The sequence below is a fragment of the Fukomys damarensis genome, unplaced genomic scaffold, assembly GCF_012274545.1.
Source record: "Fukomys damarensis isolate Sample0158 unplaced genomic scaffold, DMR_v1.0_HiC HiC_scaffold_15, whole genome shotgun sequence".
NCBI lineage: Eukaryota > Metazoa > Chordata > Mammalia > Rodentia > Bathyergidae > Fukomys > Fukomys damarensis.
In genome coordinates, this window is record NW_022900927.1 from 513,646 (window position 1) to 538,257 (window position 24,612).

At 39.5% G+C, this 24,612-nt stretch overlaps 1 protein-coding gene across 1 annotated transcript in view; it reads left to right on the plus strand.

The window, feature by feature from the left end:
- The window catches only part of Klhl42 (kelch like family member 42), a gene marked incomplete at its 5' end in the record, with an annotated part of 43,967 nt that extends 28,405 nt beyond the window's left edge, over positions 1-15,562 (plus strand). Inside the window, one exon of the mRNA XM_010629005.3 lies at positions 14,165-15,562. Within this exon, the coding sequence (XP_010627307.3) occupies positions 14,165-14,616 (452 nt within the window). The remainder of the gene's footprint in view (positions 1-14,164) is intronic.
- Between the last annotated feature and the right edge of the window lie 9,050 nt (positions 15,563-24,612).

Here is a 24,612-nt window from a genome sequence, read left to right on the forward strand (position 1 = left end):
TTTTTTTTTTTTTTTTTTCTTTTTTTTCGTACTGGGGATCAAACTTGGATCCTTGCGCTTGCCAGGCAGGTGGTGGAACTGCTGAGCTAAATCCCCGCCCCCCCTTTTTGTTTTGTTTTGTTTCGTTTCTGAGATGGGATCCCAGTATTGCCTAGGCTGGTCTTGAATTCCTGGGCCCAAGTGATCCTCCTGTCTCAGCCTCTTGAGAAGTAGGGACTACAGGCCTGAGCCACTGTGCCCAACTCAGTGGGAGATCCCTTTGGCATCAGAACTGTTCAATGTTGTTTTTCCCCTTCTTGTCTTCCCCTCCCTTTGGCATTGGTGATCAAATCCAGGGCCTTGCACTTGCAATTGTACTCTGTCACTGTGCTACACCCTCAGTTTTATTTTTCATTTGTTTTGGTGAGCATTTTATGGTTAGTAACTTGGAAATAAAAGAATTCTCTAGCTGCTGTACTCGGTGGAGATCTGTCAGATGATGGTGGTGGTAAGCAGCTTGGTTGTGGTGAGAGGAACAGAAGACTTTCCTTTTCCACTGTCTTCTCCCTTGAAGAACTTGCCTCCAAGTCTCTCTTGGTCAAGGAGATGTATTTCTGTATTTGGCCTGTCTAATTTTACAGAGCCAGAACTTACAGGAAAGATGTAGCTGGACTCAGGACATCCAGCCACACTCAAGTGGTAGAGGGGCCTTGCAGTGATACAGTGAAGTAACCCAGCCCTAATGTGGGTGCAGTACGGGCAGGACAGACCTCTGTAGCCCCAGCTGGTGACAGGTGTTTAGGTGTTTTGATGACCCTGCTAGGCTGCAGGCAACCACATGCCACTTTGTAAAGGGCAGAGATACACATACTAATATAATACTCAAGTAGTTGAGAGATGTTTTTTCTATATAAAAAAATGTGTTGTCTTTTGGAGATTAATGTTAGGGAAATAAATGTAAATGTTTTATGAGCATTTAGCTTTTTTCTTTTCCTCCTCCTCTCTCTCCCAACCTCTCTCTCCCTGCTCCTCCTCCTTCCTTCCCTCCCTCTCTTTTCTTTAGACAGCAAAATACTTTACCACTTAGAAACTTGTAAAACATTGACTCACTGGGGAGGATGGTGGGCAGTGTTTTACTTTTCTGTAGCTTCCGTAGCAAATCAGCAAACTCAACAAGCTAAAACAGGAGGTAGGAGACCAGAAGGCAGGAATCAGGGAACCTTAGAGGAAGCTGTTCCTCCTGTAGGCCTCAGGGAATTATTCTCTAACTTTTCCTGGTTTCTAGTATTCCCTGCCCAGTCTCTGCCTGACCTCGCACGGCCTGTGTGGTCTCTTCTATGTCTTATCAGGACACTTTTCACTGAACTTGGGGCCGGTCTGGGGGCTCCAGAATAGTCTTATCTTAATATTCTTCATTATATCTGCAGAGAACCTTTTCCACAGAAAATCCCTTTTATAAATTCTGATTAGGAGGTAGGCAGTCTTTCTGGGGGCCGCTGTCCAAGCCACTGCAGGTGGTGGTGCCTGTCTTAGTGCATTTTAGGAGAGGCAGTGGCAGAGCGCTTGGTGCATTGCAAGCAGTGAGGGTTTTAAAATTTTTTCTCTATTCCAAATTTTCGTCCCTGGGGAGCTGTTTTTAATAACCCCACCTTGTGACCTACACTAAATATAATTGCTAGCCTTTTCTTTATAATTAATTTATAATTAAAAACCTCAGACTTACAAGATACTTCTTTTACCTTCAGCTTTGGTGTTTAGGTTACAGTAGTCAACTTTATGTACTTAGATAGCATAGCCTCCTGCCACCCCTAAACTCCTGTTTGTCTCTTTTCTCTTAGGAGATTAGGCAGCCATGTTATAGACCTATGAGCATTTCTGGGATTTGAGTCCTCCTTAGCACCGTGGCATACATTCTGTGGCTTGACCTAACAACACATGTCCTGCAACTGCTCTTCTAGCAAGAGCTGTGAGCATCAACAGGCAGCAGTGGTGGTAGATTTCCTATTTTTCATGACCCTAGCTGAGCAAATATTCCTTCGATCTGACCTGGAAAACCCTTCATGTGTGTTTGTAGCTTCACAGGCCACCACTGGTATGCCTTCTCCCCAGGGCCACCCACTGTGATTTCTGTCTTGGAACCCCCTTGCCAAAGATCATGCTGGGATGGTTGGGTGACGTGGATGGAGGGGTGTTTTTGTAAGGGTTGAAAGCTCATTTACTAGTTCAGAGGGCGGGGCAGCTGCTTGTCCTCTCACGTCGTCCTCTCGCTCTCCCCGCCCCTCTGTGCTTCCTAATGGTTCCCTGTGTTTCAGACAAGTCAGCATGTTATTTGAAAGAAAGAAAAAAGAAAAAAAAAATCAGTTGGATTTTTACTATGGATTTCTAAAGTGAGACTTCAAAGATTTATTTTTTAAAATTAATTGTATTGGAACACTTTTGACATGTGTAATGATCACATTTGTCATAAAAAACTTGTACCAGCACATAATAAATCTTGGTTTGTTTTTTTTCCATTCCCATCTCTCCCCTTTAATCCTTCTTCCCCTCTCCTTACAAAACTTTGTTTCTTTTGTTTTCTTTCCATTCTTATTTTTTAAATTCCTGTTCCCTTCCCCCTCTTTCTCCCTTGTTCCCATTCCCATGTGAACATTTTCTTCCTACTTCCCAGTATCTGTCATCATTGTCATCTTAATTTAGCCTTTAGGCTTCTCACATGACAAACGCGATATTTAAATGTGTGTGTCTGATTTATTTCACTTAAAATTATGTTCTCGAGTGCATCCACTTACGTAAAAATGTTAAGTTTATCCTTCTGTATGACTGACTGTAGTACTCCACTGTATGTAAAAACTATATTTTTAAAAGCCATTCATCCACTGATGCGCATCTGGGCTGTTTCCAAGATTTAACCATTACAAATTGTGTTGCTATACCAGCATTCAGAAAGCTAAGGCAGGAGTTTGATGCCAGCCTTGGCTACATTGTGGAGTTCAAGGCCAGCCTGAACTACATAGCAAGATGCTGTTTCAAAAGAACAACAAAGAGTGCTGTTATAAACATGGGTGTGCATATATCATTGTGGTATGATGCTTTTAACTCTTTTGGTAAGATACCTTGAAGGGGAATTGCAGGCTGAAATGGAAACTCTCCACACTGATTTCTACAGTGGTTGTACCAATTTACATTCATCAGCAATGTAGAAGTGTTCCTTTTCCCCCACTGCCTCAATGGCAACTGTTCTTTCTGGAGTAAGATGGAATCTCAGTGTTGTTCTACTTTACATTACATGAATGACAAGTTTGATGTTGAACATTTTAAAAAATACATTTATTTGCTGTTTGCACTTCTTCATCTGAGAAGTATCCATTTCTGATGCCCATTTTTGAATTGGGTTTTAAATTTGGGAGGTCTGTTTTTTTTTTTAGTTCTTAGTCCTTTGTCTGGGGAGTACCTGGTAAAAATTTTGTCCCATACTGTGGTTTGTCTCTTTACTCTATTGGTAATTTCTTTTTTTCTTTCTTTTAGTATTTGACACTGGCCTTGAACTCACTATGTAGTCTAGGTTGGCTTCCCACTTGGAAATCCTCCTGCCTCAGCCTCCCAAGTGCTTTGATTACAGGCCTGGCAGTCGGTGGTTTGCTTTTGCTTTATAAGTTTTAAAATACATGATCTTGGTTGTTGATTCTTTGTGTTATTTCCTGTGCAGTCAGAGTTTTGTTCACAAAGTCTTTGCCTACACCTATATCTTCAAAAGTTCTACCAATAGGACTTCTACCACATTGTGCTTTTGTTTTATCCTTTAGATCTTTGATCCATTTCAACTTTAGTTTAGTGCGTCATGAAAGATATGGGTCTAGTTTTAATCTTTGGCATGTAGAAATCCAGTTTTTCCAACACTGTTTACTAAAGAGGCTTTCTTCCAGGGAAGGTATTTGGCCCCTTTATTTAAGATAATGTAGCTCCGTATGCTTGAAGTTGTTTCCCCATCTTCTATTCTGTTCCATTGATCCTTAAATCTGTTTTTCTTTATTTTTGTCTGTCAGTTTTTTCATGCTGTTTTATCATGGTAGCTTTGTAGTAACTTCAGATCAGGGACTTTGATGCCACCTGGCTTGCCTTTATTGCCTAAAATTGCCTTTGCTATTCTGGGTTGCTTTAGGTTCCAAATAAATTTTAGGATTGTTTTCTCCAGTTCTATGAGCTGTGCTGTTGGTATTTTTATTGGGATTGCATTAAATCTGCAAGTATGGCCATTTCCACTATATTGATTCTGCCTATCCAAGAACAGAGGATATCTTTGCATTTTCTCATATCCTCTTTGATCTCCTTTTTCAGAGTACCACAGTTTTCAGTGTAAAGGTCTTCTACTTCCTTCATTAGATTGATTCTTCAGTGTTTAATTTTTTGGTTGCTATTGTGAAAAGTGTAGTTTCCCTAAGTTCTCTCTCAGTGAGCATGTTATTTGTCTGTAGGAATGCTATTGATTTTTGAGTGTTGACTTTGTATCCTGGTATGCTGCCAAATTTGCTTACTAATTTTAGGAGTCTTTGATGGAGTTTTTGGGGTCTTCTATACAGAGTATCATGTCATCTGCAAGTAATGATAATTTCATTTCTTCCTTTCCTATTTTTATTTCTTTTATTTGTTTCTCTTGTCTGATTGCTCTGGCTCGTGTTTCCAGAAATACAGGAGTGATAAAAGTGGATGGACATTCTTGTCAAATTTCTGATTTTAGTTCAGTTTTTGTCCATTTAGTATGATGCTGGCTGTTGGTTTGTCATGGATAGCTTTTATCAGATTGAGAAAAAGACCTTGTATTTAGTTTCTTGTGGGTTTTTTTGTTTTGTTTTTTGTTTTTGTTTTTTTTGAAGTTGAGACTGAACTGGAACTTACTATGTAGCCCAGGTTGGTCTCGAACTCACAGCGATCCTCCTGCCTCAGCCTCCTGAGTGCTGGGATTACAGGCATGCACCACCATGCCTGGCATTTTTTTTTTTTTTAATCAGGAACTGGTGTTGGACTTTGTCAAAAGAGACTTTAAAGATATAATAAGTAATAGCTTATGATTTTTATGATAGCTATTTCATTATCTTAATATTTTGGCAAGCACTAAATAAATGAAGAGAGTTCAGTAGAAAGTCACAATAACTAAAGGAAGAAAGGCGAGTTTTGAAATTTCAGAGTCAATTTTAGATGTAGAAACTAAATTGTCCCAGTAACTCAGACTGCCTCAGTACCCCAAGCCTTTGTTGGGTGAGGAGAGAGAACATTTGCAAAAGACCTGAGAGACCTTCAGGCCTGGAACTGAGAAATGTCCCTTGAATGAGTACTTTGTTCATTCACTGGGTAGTTACTGATCAGGAACACCATTGGTGACAGGTACCCAAACTCCTTTTGGCCATCTCCTATATGAGCTTCATCTGAGAGCTGCAGTAGAGAAGGGTATGCAAAGGTCTGAACATGGATGCAAATCCACAGCTTCCCGCAGCTGTGACATTCTGAAGTTTCCATAGGCATAGGGACATGTATACATGTTGATCTCTCTGAGCCCTCCCTGAAAGTGCTTGGTACCAGATAGGGCTGTGGAGCTCTTTTCTTTTTACTGTATTGCCTTCACACTGAGCTACAACTCTAGGTTTTAAAAAAGTTTTTGTTTTGTTTGTTTTGTTCTGTTTTTGTTTTTAAATATTGAGACAGGGTCTTGCCAAGTTGTCCAGACAGGTATTGAAATTGTAATCCTCCTGCCTGAGCCTACTAGAATTCTGGGATTACAGGCACGCACCGCCATGTATGACAGGCTGTGGGGATGTCTAAGCATTGCCAAATGTGCGTGAGTTTTTATGTCTCAAGAGGAAGGGCTGAAGGAGGAGGCTGCAACCCATGAGAAAATGAATGTTCTGTGTCTCTCTGTCTCTGTTCCTGTCACTGCATCTCTGTCTCTGCCCCACTCATATCCATCTGTCTGTCTCAGTACTGGGGGCTAAACCAGGGCTTTGTACATGCATAGCAAGTGCTCTGACACTTACATCCCCAGCTCTTTTTGTTTTGAGACAAGGTCTTACTAAGTTGCCCAGGCTGGTCTTGAACTTCTGATCCCTCCGCCAAAGCAGCGTCAATGACCGGCATGTGGCCCATGCCTGGTGTGAGCTGTCTTTCTACCAGCTTCTGCAGCAATAGAAATGCTATAGGCTTTAGTTGTATGCCTTTCTCAGGCCAACCTGTCCCACAGTGTTTATCAAAACCCAAAAAAGAAAAAAAATTTTTAAATGAATTAGGTTTTTGGGGTACAATTTAGGTATATATAATGATCATATTCATCAAAAAGTAATTTGTACCTGTACGTGGTATATCTCAATTTTCATGTTTTTCACATTCCCCTACCTTCTCTTCAATTCCTGTCCCCCTCCTTATTTGCAAAAGCTTTGTTTCCACCTCTTCCTTCTTTTCTCATTTTTTCCCTTTCCCTTCCTTTTTCCCCTGGCTGCTCCCTAGTTCCCCTACCCATGTGAACATTCCTGTTTCTCAATATCTGTTATACATTTTAGTTCTTGTTTACATGTTCAGTTCATCACACCAGAATAATGCTGTGGTGTTTACATGTGTGCCTGATCCAGTGTATTTCACTTAAGAGTATGATCTTGGGGCTGGGGATTTAGCTCAGTGGTTCTAGCACCTGCTTTGCAAGTCTAAAGACCTGAGTTTGATCCCTGGTACAAAAAAAAAAAAAAAAAAAAAAGTATGATCTCAAGGTGAATTCATTTACCTAGAAATGTCTCAAGTTTATTTTTCTTTATGGCTGAGTAGTACTGCATTGTATAAAAAATCTTCTTTATTCATCCATTGCTTGATGGGCTGTTTTCATGATTTAGCTATTATAAACTCTGTCACTATAAATATGAGTGTGCATGTATCACTGTAGTATGATGCTTTTAATTCTCTCCCAAGAAGGGGAATATCTGGGTCAAATGGAACCTCCAGTTTTAGTTCTTTGAGGAATCTCCACACTGATTTCCTTTTTTTTTTCTTCTTTTTATTGAGTTTATTGGTATATTCTAGGTATACAGTACAGTACATTAATTACTGGGATCTTGTACCTTTACATGACAGGTCTTGGTTCTCATTTTTTCCCCTTGTCCCTGCCCTCCCTTCATCCCCTCCTCCCTTCCCCCTTTACAAACACTTCATTTCCATTTTTTCATTTTCTCATACTTTTTTCTATTCCCTTATTACCTTTCCCTAACCCTTCCCACTTTCCCTACACCTTTAGCCCTTTTCTTCCTATTTCACATTGTTAATTATCTCATTACGATCTTGTGTACTATTATAGTTTTTCACACCACAGAAAGTATTCCATATTTACACATGTGTGACTTATTTATTTCACTTAGGAGTATATCCTCAAAATTATCCATTTTCCTATGAATGACTCTAATTTCTCATTCTTTATGGTTGAGTAGTAGTCCATTTTATAGAAAAACCACATCTTCTTTATCCAGTTTCCAACTAATGGGCAAATGGGCTGTTTCCATGTTTTAGCTATTACAAACTGTGGTGCTATAAACATAGGTGCACGTTTGTTACTGTGATATGATTCTTTTAATTCTTTTGGAAAGATACCCAGCAGAGGGATGGCTGGGTCAAATGGAACCTCTAGTTACAGCTCTTTGAGGTATCTCCATATTGATTTCCATAGTGGTTGCACCAGTCTGCACTCCCACCAACAATGGAGAAGGGTCCCTTTCTCCCCACAACCCCGCCAACATTTGTTATTGGTTAATTTCTTGATTGCAACTATTCTTTATGGGGTGAGGTGGAATCTCAGTGTTGTTTTCATCTGCATCTCTTGAATGACCAGTGATGTGGAACATTTTTTCATATATTTACTTGTTGCTTTTACTTCTTTGTCTGAGAAATGCCCATTTTTGAATGGGGTCTTTATATTTGGCGGGGGCTGATTGTTTTGAGTTCTTTATATATTCTAGATAATAGTCCTTTGTCTGAGGAGCAGCTGGTAAAAATGTTTTCCCACATTGTAGGTGGTCTCTTAGTTCTGTTGATGATGGTGGTTTCTTTTGCAGTGCAGAAGCTTTTAAATAAGATGAGATCCCAGTTGTTGATTCTTTCTGCTACTTCCCATGCAACTGAGGATTTGTTCATAAAATCTTTTCCTATGCCAATGTCTTCCAGAGTTCTGCCTAACTTATCTTCCAGCAGGTTTAGTGTTTCTGTTTTAATATTTAGATCTTTAATCCACTTGGATTTTAATTTCACACTGATTTCCTTAGTGGTTGTACCAGTCTATATTCCCACCAGCAGTGGAGTAGGGGCTCCTTTTTCCCCACAGCCCCACCAGCATTTGTTATTGGTAGATTTGTGGATAGCAGCTATTCTTTCTGGAGTGAGATGGAATCTCATTTTAATTTGCAGCTCATGAATGACTAGTGATGTTGAACAGTTTTTAATATATTTGCTGTTTGTACTTCTTTATGTGAGAAACGTTTATTCATTTCAGATACCCATTTTTGGATTGGGTCTTTAAATTTGGGGGAATCTGATTTTATTAAGTTCTTTATATATTGTAGACATTAGGCTTTTGTCTGAGGAACAGCTGGCAGAATTTTTTCCCAAACTATGGGTTGTCTCTTCATTTTGTTGATAGTTTCTCTTGCTGTGCAAAAGCTTTTTAATAAGATGAGATCCCAGTTGTTGATTCTTTGTGATATTTCCTGTGTGATTGAGGCTTTGTTCCTAAAGTTTTTGCCTTGACCAATGTCTTCAAAAGTTCTACTTAATCTGTCTTAGTGCATGGTGAAAGATATAGGTCTAGTTTTAATCTTTGGCAAGTGGAAACCCAGTATTTCTAGCACCATTTACTAAGGGAGCTATCTTTGTTTCAGTAAAGGTTTTTGGCTCCTTTATCAAAGATAGGTGGTTAAGTGTGTTTGGAGTTGTTTCTGCATCTTCTAATCTGTTCCATTGATCCTTGGGTCTTTTTTTTTTTAAAGAAAGCAACTTTATTTAGCTGAGCACCATGTACGTTCTAAAGCCTAACTGTATGCACTGTGTTTGTACTGTAGCTTCTTGTTAAATTATATGACTACACAAACCTTGTGATTGGAAGAGGGGTGTTTTTATATTTGGCAAATCATTCAAGAAAAAGTCTTTTCTGTATGATCCACTATATCAGCAAGAATAGATAAAATTAGACCATGCAGTTTGTTTCACTAAGTGGTTATCCATAAGTTATGGATGCTTTATTCTGTGCTTGCTTATAGTACAAATATGTTGTTCACTGGGTCCCCCTTAAGACTATTTATAGAAGTTTTATGTAAAAAGTCTAGTTTTTAAAGTAAAATGTAAAACATTGAGCCCTTAGTTTACATCATTTTCTTTTTATACTGATTAATTTGTGTGTGCCAAATTTGTTCTAGTTTCTTCCAAAGCATTGGAAAAATAATTTTTAAGTTTGCATTGATTTGTGGTAATATCTGTATTCAACAATCAAATGCTATACTATTTCCTTTTAAGTGACTATGTACTTAATTACTTTCACTTGTAAAGCAATTAATTAATTTCAGAGATGTATTTTGGTATTGAACCTATTGATAGTTGTAGCAAATACTGTATCAAGATTGCAATATATGTTTTCCAATCATAACACAAAAAAGTTTTCACATCTGCAGAAAAAGCTCTCAGTTTCTCCTCTATATTATCATTCATAATTGCAAAATATCCCCCAAATAGTTTCTTGTTCTCATTTTCTCCAGTACTCCTTCTAGGAAATACAAGGCAAAAGGAAGCTGTCCTTCAAGAAATTTCTAAATGTACATCAGCCGTTCTTTGTTATTTGAGCATCTATCTTTGTCTTTTCATTTCCACTTCATCTTCTGTGTCCAGTATTTCCTTGATCTGATCATGAAATGTTCAGGATAGAAGCTGCTGAGGTCTGAGCTTTATGGGTTGAACTTTTACAAGCTTCTCTGTTTTTCTGCATTTTTTTAACCTCTCTGAGTTTTTGCCATATCATGTGGACATGGTTTTGTAACTCTTTGACCAAAGCCTTCACAAATATAGTGAATTCTTCCACTTTTTTAGATAACAACAGTTTCTTCTGTGCTTTTGATCTTTTTTTTTTTGCCAGTGTTTTGCTGTTTTTATCACATGTTAATGGTCTCAGTTCACCAATCAAAAGAAACAGACTGGCGGAGTGGATTAAGAAGCAAGATCCAACAGTGTGCTTCATATAAGAAACATATTTAAATAAAAAAGAAATTCATAGACTCAAAGTCAGAAGATGTAAAAAAGTACTCTGTGTAACAGGAACCCAGAAAAAATCAAGGGTAGCTATTCTATTTGCAGACAAAGTGGATTTCAAGCCAAGACTGACTAAGAGAGAACACTCCAGGTGGAAGAGATAACAATCATAAATAAATTTGCACCAAATACTAGTGCATTCCATTCTATAAAAGAAATATTAATAGATATGAAAAATCAAGTAAGCACTCATAGAGTTGTAGTAGGGGACCTCAGTGCCCCACTGTCTCATGCAGGCAGATTGACTAGACAAAAAAATCAATAATGGATTATTGGAATGGAACCAAACTTTTGAACAAATGGAGTTAGTAGATGTCTACAGAGTGTCCCAACCCACAACATCAGAATACACATTCTTCTCAACTGCACACTGGAAAATCTGCAAAATAGACCACATACTAGCTTAAGAATATGCTTAAATAAATGCAAAGAAATTGAAATTATCCCATGTATATTATCAGATCATAGTGCAATGAAATTGGAAATCAATAGCAAAAGAAACCACAAGAACAAATGGAAATTAATACCCTTCTGAACAACCAGTGGGTCACAGATGAAATTGAAGAAATTAGACAGTTTCTACAATTAAATGATAATGCCAATACAATATACTAGAATGTGTAGGAGACAATGAAAGCAGTGCAATGAAGGAAATTTACAGCAGTGAAGACCCATATCAGGAAGACAGTGCATGCTCAAATAAATCTAACATTGAATCTCAAGCTTCTAGAAAAAGACCAAATCAGGCCAGCACTTGGGAGGCTGAGGCAGGAGGATTACTGTGAGTTTGAGACCAGCCTGGGCTACACAGTTGAGTTCCAGAGCTGTCTGAATGACATAGTCATACCCCGTCTCAAAAAAACCAAAAAAAAAAAAAAGACCAAGTCAAACCCAAAGCTTGTACAAGTGAGGAAATTATAAAGATCAGAGCAGAACTTAATGAAATTCAGACAAGAAAATGATACAACAGATCAATGAATTGAAGAATTGTTTCTTTGAAAAATTAAATAAAATTGACAAACCCTTAGCCAACCTTACCAATAAAATGAAAGAAAAGACTCAAATCCATGAAAGTAGGAATGAAAAGGGTGAAATCACTACGTCCTGCAGAAATCCAGAAGATCATCAGTACCTACTTCAAGAACCCAGATTTTCAGGGTTTTGTTTTGTTTTGTTTATGGTACCAGGGATCGATCACAGGTCCTTGTGCTTGTGAGACAGGTGGCAGCACCACTGAGCTAAATCCCTGCCCCATGAACCTGGATTCTAATAAGATGGAAAACACTGAAGAAATGGACAGATTTCTAGATGCATACGAATTACCAAAATTGAATAAGAAAATACCAAATTTCAAATAAACCAATCAGTGAAATTAAGATGTAATTAAAAACCTACCAACAAAGATAATCCCAGGCTCTTATGGATTCACTGCTGAATTCTATAAGAAATTTGGAGAGAAGACCTAATGCCAGTACTTCTCAAACTCTTTGGTGAAATCGAAAGAGAAGAAATACTCCTAAATTCATACCTGGAAACAAGTATTACTTTGATTCTAAAATCAGAGAAAGATCCAATGAAAAAAGAGAACTACAGATCAATCTCCCTAATGAACATAGATGCAAAAATTCTCAGTAAGATACTGGCAAACAGAATGCAGCAAATCATCAAGAAGATCATACATCCTGACCAAGTAGGATTCACCCCAGGGATGCAGCGATGGTTCAGTATCTGCAAATCAGTAAATTTAATACAGTATATTAACTGAGCCAAAGACAAACCATATGATCTCAGTAGACAAAGAAAAAGCATTTGATGATGTCCAATATCTATTCATGATAAAAACCCTACAGAAAACTTGAATGGATGGTCTTTGTGGTCTTTATCTTATTATGATAAAAGCCATCTACAAAAAATCAATAGTAACATCAAACTAAAAACTAAAAGCTTTCACTCTAAAATCAGGAACAGGACAAGGATGTCCACTATCACTACTCTTGTTCAGTATAGCTCTGGAAACATTAACCACAGCAATTAGATAAGAAGGAAAAGGAAAAAAGATAGGAAAAGAAGTTAAATTATGTTTGCATATGACATCATACTCTACAAAGGAGACCCAAAACACTCCACCAAAAGACTTCTAGGCTTAATAACCAAAGTCTGTAGTATAGCTCGATACAAACTTAGTACTCAAAAATCAGTAGTCTTCCTGTACATGAGTGGTAAGTCATGGAGAGAGAAATTAAGGAAATAACACCTTTTACACTAGCATCCAAAAAAATGAAATACTTAGAAATCAGTTTAAGGAAAAGTAAAAAAGACCTCTACATTGATTTTGTTGTTGTTGTTTATCTGTTTTTTGTTTTTCTAGTACTGGGAATTGCACTTAGGACCTTGTGCTTGCCAGGCAGATGTGGCCACTGAGCTACATCCCCAGCCCTCAAGACCTCTACATTGAAAACTATAGAACTCTGAAAAAAAGAGATAGAAGAAGATAATCAGAAAATGGAAAGATATCACTTGTTCTTGGGTGAAAATGGCTATAGTGAAAATGGCTTTACTTCCAAAACTATTACACAGATTTAGTGCAATTCCAATGAAAATTAGAGAAAACAATCCTAAATTCATTTGGAACCAGAAAATACCTAGAATAGCAAAGGCAATTCTAGACAACAAAGACAAGGGACCAGTTGTTTTTTTTTTTCTTGTAGAGGCTAGAATACTCCATTTATTTTTTTCCTATAGAAAAGAAAAACAAAAAATCCCTAGTAGTCTAAATTTCACAAGTATTTTTCAAAAAGGAAGGATGCAGTGATTTTCACTAAAGAAGGTAGCTTAGGTGGCTTAGGTGGGCCAGGGATTTAGCTCAGTGGCACTGCGCCTGAGTTCAATCTCCAGATACAAAAAATAAAACACAACAAAGGATAGCATAGGTGTTAATTAAAAATAATTAAGAGAATTAATAGTGACATTAATTAAATATGTCAAATCAGCCTTTCCTGTAGTCTTTTCTCCTTCCTTCACTAGTGTCCTGTGAAATATCTTTGCTTGTGTGTCTCTGGTGTTAAAATTGGAAATCAGACTTGCCAAATTAGTCTGTGTTATTAAAAGGCAGGAGATGAGACTTATATTTCCCCTGCTTATAATTTTGTGTCTTTTTCTCTGGGTGGTACCTGGATACATTACCTTGCTACTTGTCATGTTTCTTAAAATCAGATATAAAGAATAGACCCCCTAAGCTGGGTGTAATTATGCACGCATGTAGTCCCAGCATTCTTGGAGGCTATGGCAGGATTGCAAGTTTCAGCTCAGACTGAGCAACTAAACCAGACCCTGTCTCAAAACATAAAAAAGTCCCAAATTCAATTCCCAGTACTGGGAGAAAAAATTTTAAAAGACCACACCTGGGGAGCTCAGCCTGAAATCCCCCCATTCCCATACTGGGGATCAAACTCAGGACCTTATGTTTGCCAGGCAGGTGTGGTGCCTCTGAGCTACAGTCCTAGCCCCATCCTGACTCTTGTATTACCCACTCAGTCATTCTGTAGCTATTGATGAGGCTCTGGGCTCTGATTCTTTTGACTCTGATCAGGTAGCTCAAAGGGTTGAGAATAGCACGTGGAGGGACTGTGTTCACATCACAGATGTACATTCCTCTAGGTTTGACTCTGTGACTGTGCAAGAAGGGACATGCCTGAAGCGGGCAGGCAGTTCTGAACCCAAATGCATCTTTCCCTATCCATTTGGAAAACTGTTTCTCCCTTATCCATTTTGATAAAAGTTTTGCCTTCTGTGATGAAATGCTTATACACAGCCTGTGCAGGCCACGGTGCCCTTGCTGGCTGAGTCACCATTTGGCTTTTTTCTGTTTCAGACCGAAACATGAACATTTTGCAGTACTGCCCCACCTCTGACATCTGGATGCTCTTTGAAACCTGTGATGTCCACATTCGGAAGCAGCAGATGGTGTCTGTGGAAGAGACCATCTACATTGTGGGTGGGTGTCTGCACGAACTGGGGTCCAACCGCAGAAGCAGCCAGAGTGAGGACACGCTCACCGTGCAGTCCTACAACACAGTCACGCGGCAGTGGCTCTACCTCAAAGAGAACACGTCCAAGTCGGGTCTGAACCTGACCTGCGCACTCCATAATGATGGCATCTACATCATGAGCAGAGATGTCACCCTCTCGACCAGCTTGGAGCATCGCGTTTTCCTAAAGTACAATATCTTTTCAGACAGCTGGGAAGCATTTCGGCGCTTCCCAGCCTTTGGACATAACTTGCTGGTTTCTTCTCTTTATCTGCCTAATAAAGCAGAAACATGACTGACTTGACCTAGTATTTTCGAAAATTCTGGTTCAGGATGCACACGCACATACGCACCACACACGTACACCAGGGAGACTGATTTCTAAAGGGAAAATACATGTTAAAGTAGTCACGTGTACCAAGAGCAGCTGTAAATAAGCTTACTTTAATTAATTACTTGAAAAATTGTAAGAAAAAGAGACCAACTTTATTATGTTTTAAATTACTGATTTTTAAATTACAGGAGCACATCCATGATTTCATCAAAATATGATACTAGGTCCAGCAGCTTTCTGAAACATTGAAAACTAGATTCATGATGTCTGCTTGTTAAAGAGCTAATTGATATGAATGGTAAAGACACTTTTTAAAGCAGCATTAATTTAGATTTAGGTTACTTGAAATAGGATTAATCATTTAAGTGAGAGATACTCTGTCCTGTGTATCATTTTACTTGAGAAGCATAGTTAATGACAAACATTAATTCTAATGTTGCCATTCTCTTTTTCTCCGAGTCATGCTCTGTGTTCAGATATTTATTCATGCACTATTTTTCCAGGAAACCTACAATAATGAAATGTTAGCGTGGAATCTTCAATACATTAATTCCCACCACAACTTGTATAAAATCATTCCCATCTATTTTTCCAGGTTTTTTTTTTTTTGCCAATTATGGATGCTGAATAAAACTAATAAAAGCTCTTAACTGCTCTCCTTGAGGAAAAGTGATATCATAAAATGTACAGATCTGTTCCTGTTACACATTCTATCTTCCCAAGCACTGCTGGCAGCCAAGAATAACGAAGTCTTAGTAGGAGTCCATCTCTTGAAGAGGCCACGGTATACAAGCAAACACACGTTCATGTGTGCGTATAGTATACACACTCATCAAATCTGGTGTGTAAGAGAGCTCTGTGGATCAGAGTATACCTTCACTTTGTCCATGTGTTTAATCATCAGTACTATTTCTTTTTTTGTACCAGGGACCAAGAGACATTGTGTATTTTAAAGACAAGGCATAGAAGGATGGATAGGTACATATATTTTTAAACTTGAAAATAAGGAAAGGAAATACCATGTAAGAAAAATAATTTGCCTTTAAGAGTTCCTTTATTGAATGTATTAGACTTAGTTCTTGTTTAGAGATTGAAACAAAACTTTTCTGTGCACACATCAGCTGTGTTAACATCTTGAGGGGAGTTTTAACAGTTCTGTGCTTATTGGTGCCACTGTTTTGTTAAAGACCTACTTAGAATGAAGGCAGTGTTTCTTTGAAAATCTGCCCTCCTCCCCTAGGTCTAGCCTTTATTCTTTGAGAATACTTTTTTTTTTCCCATTCTTTCCTTTTTCACAGTTTTTTTTTTGAGATGCTTCTGAAGGATGGTGACCTCCCATTGTCTCTGGGAGGATCCCCGGTGGGAGCAGCTTTCCCTACAGGGACAGTGTGGGTGACAGAGGGTGGGTACTGAGTGGGTGGAGGAGGAGGTGGTGGTTTCCTGTCACTCTTCCTGGCTTTTCTTTCAGCACCCTTAGTGGCTCCTCCCCTTAGCACCTGTTATGAATGTGTAAGAGCCAAGTACTTCAACAGTGTTGGTTAAGTTTTAATAAAGTATTGAGAAGCTGATGGATACTAGTATGAGGCAAAAGGATTAAGATGAAGCATGAAAACCAAAGAAAATTAACTGACATTAAAAAAAAACCCAAGGTTCCAAGTAATTCCAAATGCCTTAGATATCAAAGCTATGCTGAAGTGGATAGTGCTTTTCTTCTACAGTGTAGAGAATGAAGTAAATGTTTTCTTTCAGTAAACAGTTGTCCATGGAGCACAGAGTGTGCATTGTTTTCCGATTCCCGGAGAAGGTATGACCGTACGTTATTGAACAAAGAGGTAACTGGAGAAGAAAGGCCTTGGTCTTTCTTATCAACCAGCACTTAATGAGCAGTGCTGAGTGATGCAGATCACTTAAGAGGCAGTGGTCGAGGGCAGATGGGTGTCAGATGCCTTCTTCCTAGACCAGGAAAAGGAATATAGGATTTAAGCAAATTATGAAGTGTGGCGGGCACTTTGTGCCAGGATTTGATCTCAGAATCTGTCAAATCAACGCTTGCAGACACCCCTTACTACTCCCTCAGAGTGGATTGAAGCCTCTTTTCCATCCCTATCTTAGATGTAAGAGTAAAGGGAGTAAGTGAGTAGATCTCTCAGAATGGCTTTAAAAGCAGTGAGCTGACTCAGCCCAATTTCCTGGTTACCAGAAACACTTACTTGAATGTCTGTCAGTACAAGACAGTGTTAAGAGCCGGGAACACAAGCATAAATAAGCTGCAGCTTCTGACCTTGAGGAGCTTACAGCTTTGGAGCAATGTCCACTTGAATTGTCTCAAGCAGGGCTTCCTCCCCAGAGTTGCCCATCCTCACGAGGCACTCGGAAGTCTCTGGCCTGGCAGCCTCTCAGGTTTCACTGAACCTGTCCTTTGCTCGATGTGATAATAATCAGAAAACAGTTTTTCTTAAAATTTGAGTATAACCTGTGTTTTACTTTCTTTTACTGTGTGCTTTTTAATCTCCGTACTTCATTTTTGTGAGACACTAAAGTTATATGTGATCTGCTTCATTTAGACACATTTACTGTGCACCACAGCCTTTGCTGCTGACCCTCAGCATCCTGATCTTGTGAAAGCAGTGATGACAGGAAGTAAGAATTTGGAGCAAGGCAAACTGAATGTGTATGTGTTTACACCTATACTTTTAAAACGTTTTCACGAAAAGTACTAGTCAAAATTGTTCACTCAGACACCAGTCCCCAGTAAATCAGTCGATTTGCATTTGTGATAATTACCAAACAGTAGTTTTCCATTTGTATGTTTCATTCAGTGAGGAGTTTTTTTCTCTTTCCTGTGTTACCTTACGAACATACATGCGTGCTGATGACTGTACTTGACATAACCATTGTTATCCATTCCTACAGGATCCAGACTGCATAATAGATGGCCAATTTGAAGAGCAAAAGGGTGCTGAAATGGCTTTTGTACGGTTGGCTAATACATTATCAGTTGATTGCCATAGTTTATTATTGATAAAAGGAATTTGTGATTTGGATTATTATGTCTTGAAATCTTCAGAGTAGGGGTACTTCGCAGCTGGCCCTATAGTGTTTGCCCTAGCTAGTAGTCATTTGAGGGCTATAGGATGTATACTTGTATTTGGTTGGATTTTTTTTGTTGTTAAAAGGGTCATATTGAGGCCTCAATTTCAAGTGTGGCCTAAACTGTGAGCATTGTGCTACGGTTCCTTGAACTGTAACGCCTCTGCATCACTCACTGCAGCAACATTCACTCTGTTACTACAACTCTGGAAGAAACGTTCTTCAAATAAAATAGTTCTGCATCTTCTTTCATTGTGTTAGGTTCTGTCTACCAGCTATGTAGCTGGGCTGTGTCAGAATGGGGAGGGAAAAGCGGCATTCTAGAAAAAACTTCTGAATCCTGGGGATGCCAGCTTGACACTTTGAAGCCTGAAGGGGAGGTATCGTTCTTTTGGGGGGAAGAGCCACGCTAGGCAGCAGATAGTGAAAACAGTCAGGGTGTAGGGGAAAGAGGTGCTCACGACTGCTCTGAGTCCTGAGCATCCCTGGACTCCTCTTCAGTTAGCCCCAGTGTGAGCTCGAGTCCTTAGACTTTGGAGTAAAAGGTGAAGTCCAAATGCCACTGCTTAGCAGATCTCTATATTTTGAAACTTTTCTTAACTTTGAATAACTCTCCAAGGGGTGGACATCATGGCGCACGCCTGTAATCCCAGCATTTGGGAGGCTGAGGCAGGAAGGTTCACGTGAGTTAAAGGCCACCCTGTGTTACACAGACCCTGTGTCAAAAAATAAACCCCCTTATCAATCCAGAAAAGCTAAAACACATAACTCTTGGCCTTTATGTAGTTATGACTCTGGCTTTGAGGCTGGAAAGGGATATGGAGGACAGTGCTACAAAATAGGGTCCAGTGACTAGAAACTGTCCAGGAGTTGTTCATTTCCTTCTAGCCTTTGCCCAGTGCATCAGAACGCATGGGTACACACACACACACACACACACACACACACACACACACACACACACACAACATATGATTTTTAAAATGAACCCACTTAAAATTCTGTCTCAACCCCCCCCAAAAAAAAACCAAAAAACAAACCCTCCTTCCCAAGCAACTGCACCCAGTGGTGATCTGTGGTTCATTGATTCCCAAGTCTAGGGTTTTTAGGGGTGTCCATCCCTTCCAAGTGCACAGCTGAGTTTTGACAGCCTAAGAATAAAGAACTCCAGAACACGGTTGGGGAGGAGGCTGGCTGATACTGCAGAGCAATGCCCCACACTAATGACTCGCTGGGTACCAGGAACTCTGTTAGGCTTCTTGTATCTAAGCCACCCAGTCCTCAATATCCGTCCCATGTGGTAAGTACAATTGTATCCCCACTTTATAGCTGAGAACGCTGAGACTTGAAAATTGCCACTTGGGTGAAAGCAAAAGGGAGAACTACATACAGTTGTCACTGGTTCAAAGTATACACTTGCCTGTTGGTGAGGAATAGCAAGGCTCCCTGCCCTGTGGGTTTCTGGATTGGCCAGTCTGGTTCTGCTTTCGGCAGAATGTCCCTTGGCTGGGCCTGAGTGGCAGTGGCTGTGCTGCAGTCCTCTTGTTGGCATGATTGCAAGGGGAGGAAGCGGGGAGAGAAGCCTGAAAACCTGTGAAGGCTGAGGGAGCCAAGGCCCTCTTTGCCCATCAACATTTCCTGGTCAATAAACTCCCTGAAAAGCCCAGGTAAAGCCAGGCTTGGTGCTGCACAACTGTAATCCCAGCATTCTGAGAGGCTAAGGAAGGAGGATCACAAATTCAGACTCTGCCTAGGGAATTTAGCAAAACTCTTACCTAAAAAACAAAACAAACAACAGAAAAAACAAAAACCAAAAATGGGCTAGGGAAAGCTCTGAGTTCAATCCTTAGTACCACAAAACAAAATAAGATATGCTTATAGGTTGTTCTGTGACAACTTTGTGGGATAAAGGCCCAGATTTAATGGGGCCTGTTTCTTTACCTTCATGCTTTTTCTTATCTGTGGTTTCCCTACCCTGATGGTGCCAATCTCTCCCTCAGCTTTGGAAAAACTTGAAAGAGTAGAGCCTGCCCTTGCCAGACTACATCTGAGGAAATGCTGTTTAATAGAAACGATTATGTCTGGCAGAAAGGGCTTGTGGAATGAAATTCCCACTCTTTCTTTGCCTCTTCCAAGGGTCTAGTCCGACTCTATTTTCCTGACTGTAATGAAGTTTTGACTGAAGTAGAGAATCTGCTCTCGTAGTTCTGAAGGACCAGAGGCTGCCGACAGAAGGGTTTATTTAAAAGCATGACCTTTAGAACAAGACTGACTGAGGGATTGTCCCAGTTTTACCACTTCATGGCTGTTCAAGATTGACCACACTACTGTCTCCCTGGACTTCAGTTTATCTGTGAAGTAGGGCAACAACAGTATCCACCTTATGGAATCATAGCAAGAACTGTCTGAATGAATCTGCATGAAGTGCTCAGGAAGGCATCCGGTATGTGGGCAGTGCACACTGGATGTGAGTCTTTAGTGGTAGCAAAGCTGTTTGCTGTCCCTTTATATTTTCCAATGGGGCATCTAGGCTAGAGGGTTTTGCCTCTCTTAAAATACCTTATTGAAGCGTTTAAGCAGTAACCAACAATCCCAAGACATAGGAATAAGAAACATCTTAGGGTGCAGCAGGGTAGTCAGTTGTGTCGCTTTGCACATGAGGATGGGGAAGGGATAATCCTACCTCTCCCCCACTTCACCTTGCTTAGCTTTTTCTGTAATTGGCTTTGGATATTTGCAATATCCCATCTCAAGTACCGGCCCTGTTTCAGACTTCAGCTGGACCAACCCAGATTATATTCGCATTTCCCAGTATTCACTGTGACCAGGGAGTGAAGGAGGAACAGCTCCCCTGTAATCTCAGACAGTAAGGCTCTCGCTGGTCAGAAGAAACACTGTGAACTGCTAAACATCCTGAGGATAAAGCCAAACTGAGTTGTGCTGATTGCAGGAAGGGAAGACATCCCTCAAGAAAGGGTGAGTGGTCTCAGAAAGTGAAGCAAAGTGTTTGGGCCCCGGCTGGGCGATTTGAAAGCAGGTCTTGAGACTAGGCAGTTTTTGACGTAAGAACTTTGGGCATATGACTTTCTGGGCAAAGTGAAGTGAAAATTGCAAAGCTGATCTTCAAAACTCAATTGTTTTGGTAGGTAAGCTAATGAGTTGGCTTATAGTGTTGTGAAAGGTAAGGAAAAAATTTGGAAAGAGAAAAACATTTGTTCCTAGGTACAGCTAAGAAAATGCGCACACACACACACACACACACACACACACACACACACACACACATCTTATAGAGCAGTTCTTTTTGTTTGCTTTTTACCCTAGAATTGATTTTTGCTTTTGAGACAGTGTCCTGCTATGTTACTCAGGCTGGTCGTTAGCATTTAACTTCCTCCTGCTTAAGCCTCCATAGTGCTGGGATTACAGTCATAAGCCACCATACCCCATTTAAAACACTGCTTAGGTATTTGTTTCCTGTTTTAGACTTGTAGTTTCCTTGATAATAGAAAATTATAAATGATAAATGTTTTATTTATCTTTTTATCACTCCAAGTAAGAGACATTTACTAGATCCTTGCACACAGATCCTTAATATATTTGTTGAAATTGGTATCTTTTGTTTGTGGTGCTGGGGATTGAACTCAGGGCCTTGCATATGCTCAGCACTCACTGTATGCCTCCTCTTTTATTTATTTAATTTGCAATTTTGAAGCCTCCTTGGGCTTAAAAATAAAGAAATACAGGTTTTGGGTTTATCCAGCTCTAAAATTTTCTTACAGGAAATACAGCGTTTTCTTGATGGGCAACTTTTGTTAGGCAAACAGTGTACTCTTTTCTTCTACCAACGTACATAACATAAGAAGTAAGCGGGAGGAGTTTTCAGCTTCTGGTGTGGCTGGAAGGGAAACTTGCCACACACAGGAATGAGGTCGAGGTCTAGGAGCTTAAGAGCATTGGGGTGGGGGTGGCAACTGGGCATTCTTACTTACTTCATCATTGACTTCAGTGGAATCCATATTAGGGTTTGAGTGATATTATTATCAATTATAGAAAATATTTTCCCCCAAATCTGAATGAATACCACAGACATAGTTGCTCATATGTGAATGTCAGAAATGTAGAAAAACTAGAGGAATTTTATTTCCAGAAAGTGTTTTGGGTTTTTGACAGAGGGCTAGTTCTTGGCATGTGCTCTGATCTCCTTTGGACCACTGAAAAGCTTGCTTAAGAGGCAGGAAATCCAGATAGCAAAGATAACTCTGTCTAGACCACCATCAGCCCTGCTTGATTTCTAGGTGTTTTTTGATGGGAGGATACGAAGTCAGAGGAAAGATTTAGAAAGAGGCACTGAAATGCAAGAGGTTTGAGGCTAGAGGTGATTTTTGTCACAATGCAATACATATATATGTGTCTGTCTGCTGGTCTAATTTTACCAATATTTTTGCAATTGGAGCAATGTTGTTTTGAAAATCAAGGGGAAAATGTATTGGTTTGCTAGGGCTGCTGTATCAAAATACCACTGATTTTATGGCTTAAAACAAAAGAAATTTAAAAAGAAACCCACACACTAGTTGTGTTGGATTAGAGTCCACCCCACTTGGAGCACTTCATTTTAACTTTCCTAGTTATATCTCTGTGTTAGTTACTTTTCTCTCACTGTTGAGACAAAATGCCTGACACCCAAAGTTAAAGGGAAAAGGATTTATTTAGCTCAGTTTGTAGAGGTTTCAGTCCATAATCGGCTGGCTCCAAGGCAGAGTGGCAGACAGAGGGGCAACAGCCATAGTGGAGGAAGCAGCAACAGCAACAAGAGAGTTTAACAGAGTCTGCCCCCTTTATCCCATCCAGACTACCAGGATTAGGGCAATGCCAGACCAATCACTCACTTGTAGTGGTTTGATGATCACAGGCCCTGAATCTCAGCATCACACACTCCAGATTCAGGCCCTTCTGAAAAAGAAAGCCCCACCTCATCTGCATGAGGCTTTGAGGGGACATCTAAACACAAGCCACAGTAGCCTGTAACGATATTACTTCTAAATAAGGTGAGAATTTGAGGTACTTGTGGTCTTCTGCACATATTTCTCTGGGAATGACATAATTCAAACATGTTAAAACTTATTTCAAAGCCCTATCAAATTTGCTACTTCTAATGTATGCCATTCATGGAGAAGGGACACATTGCATGAAATGGGATCTTCTTCGATTTGAATAACTTGCCAGCTCTTCATCTCTCCATAATATAGTATCTCTTTCTTTTATTTTTTTAGTACCGGGGATCATACTCAGGACCTTGCACTTGCCAGGCAGATGCTGTGCCCCTGAGCTAAATCCCTGGCCCTAGTATCTCTTTTAGTAATTAAAACCAGTCTCCAAGAAAAATATGGGCAAACATTATGTTGTTAGTCACACTTTGATTTCAACTTTTAACTAGAAACAATGTTATTTTTCACAATAGAATAATAGTACTAACAAGAACTGTGAAATTGTACAAATACCCAGAAGTTAAATAATATATTCCTGAATAATGAGTGGGTCAATGAAGAAATTAAATTAAAAAATCAACATGCCTTGAACTAAATTCAAATGTGGTGTTACACACCTGTTATTCCATCATCCAGGAGGTTAAGATAGGAGAAGAGCAAGTTTTAGGACAGCTGGACTGTATAGTGACACACTCTCTCAGAAAATAAAAACAAAAAAAAGGTCTTGAAATAAATGAAAATGGAAACACAACATACCAAAACATACAGAATAAATCAAAAGCAGTCTTAAGAGGGAAGTTTACAGTTTGAGTACTTATATTTAAAAAACCCCAACAACACAGGTTTCAAATAATATAACAATGGGGCTGGGGATTTAGCTCAGCAGTTCGGTGGCTTGCTTTGCAAGTGCAAGGACCCAAGTTCAATCCCGGTACCAAAAAAAAAAAAAAAAAAACCCAACCAAAAAAACAAAATAATATAGCAATGTAACTCAAGGAACTAGAAGAACAAGAACAAAATAAACCCAAATTTAGCTGAAGGAAAGAAGTTACACAGATATGAGCAGAAAAAAATGATGCTAAAAAATATCAAGAATTATGAAACAATTTATTTTTGGAATATACAAATAAAACCATTAGCTAGATTAAAAATAAATACATGGCCGGGTGTGGTGACACATGCCTATAATCCCAGCACTCGGGAGGCTGAGGCAGGAGGATCGCTGTGAGTTCGAGACCAGCCTGGGCTACATAGTGAGTTCCAGGTCAGTCTCAACTACATAGTGAGACCCTGTCCCAAAAAAATCCCCCCCCCAAAAAAACCAACCAGAAAACAAAACAACAACAACAACAACAACAAAACCATAAAAGACCTAAATAAAAATCAGAGACAAGGAAACATTAAAAATGAGATCCCAGAAATGCAGGATTACTAAGGCCTATTAAATTGTTAGAGACTATTATGAACAGCTATGTGCCAACAAAGTAGAAAGGTAAGAAAAATGAATATATTACTTGGTGCATATAACATAGCAAGATTGTACCACAAAGTAATAAGAAACCTAAACAGACTAATAACAAGCCATGAAACTGAGTCTATCCTAAAACATTTCCCAATATAGACAGGCCCAGGACCTGATGATTTCAAGATTATTATAGTTCAGATATGGAAAGTACCCCCAAAGGCTCATGTTGAAGGCTCATCTTTGGCTGGTGGTGCTATTGGGAAGTGGTGGGAACTAGGAACTGGGACCTAGCTGGAGGAAGTACTTCACTGAGGGTGTGCCTTTGAAGGGTATCCTTTGTCCCTAACTTGTTCCTTTCTCTCTCTGCTTTCTGACCAAAATAATGTGCATAGCTCTGCCTTTGCCAAATGTTCCCTC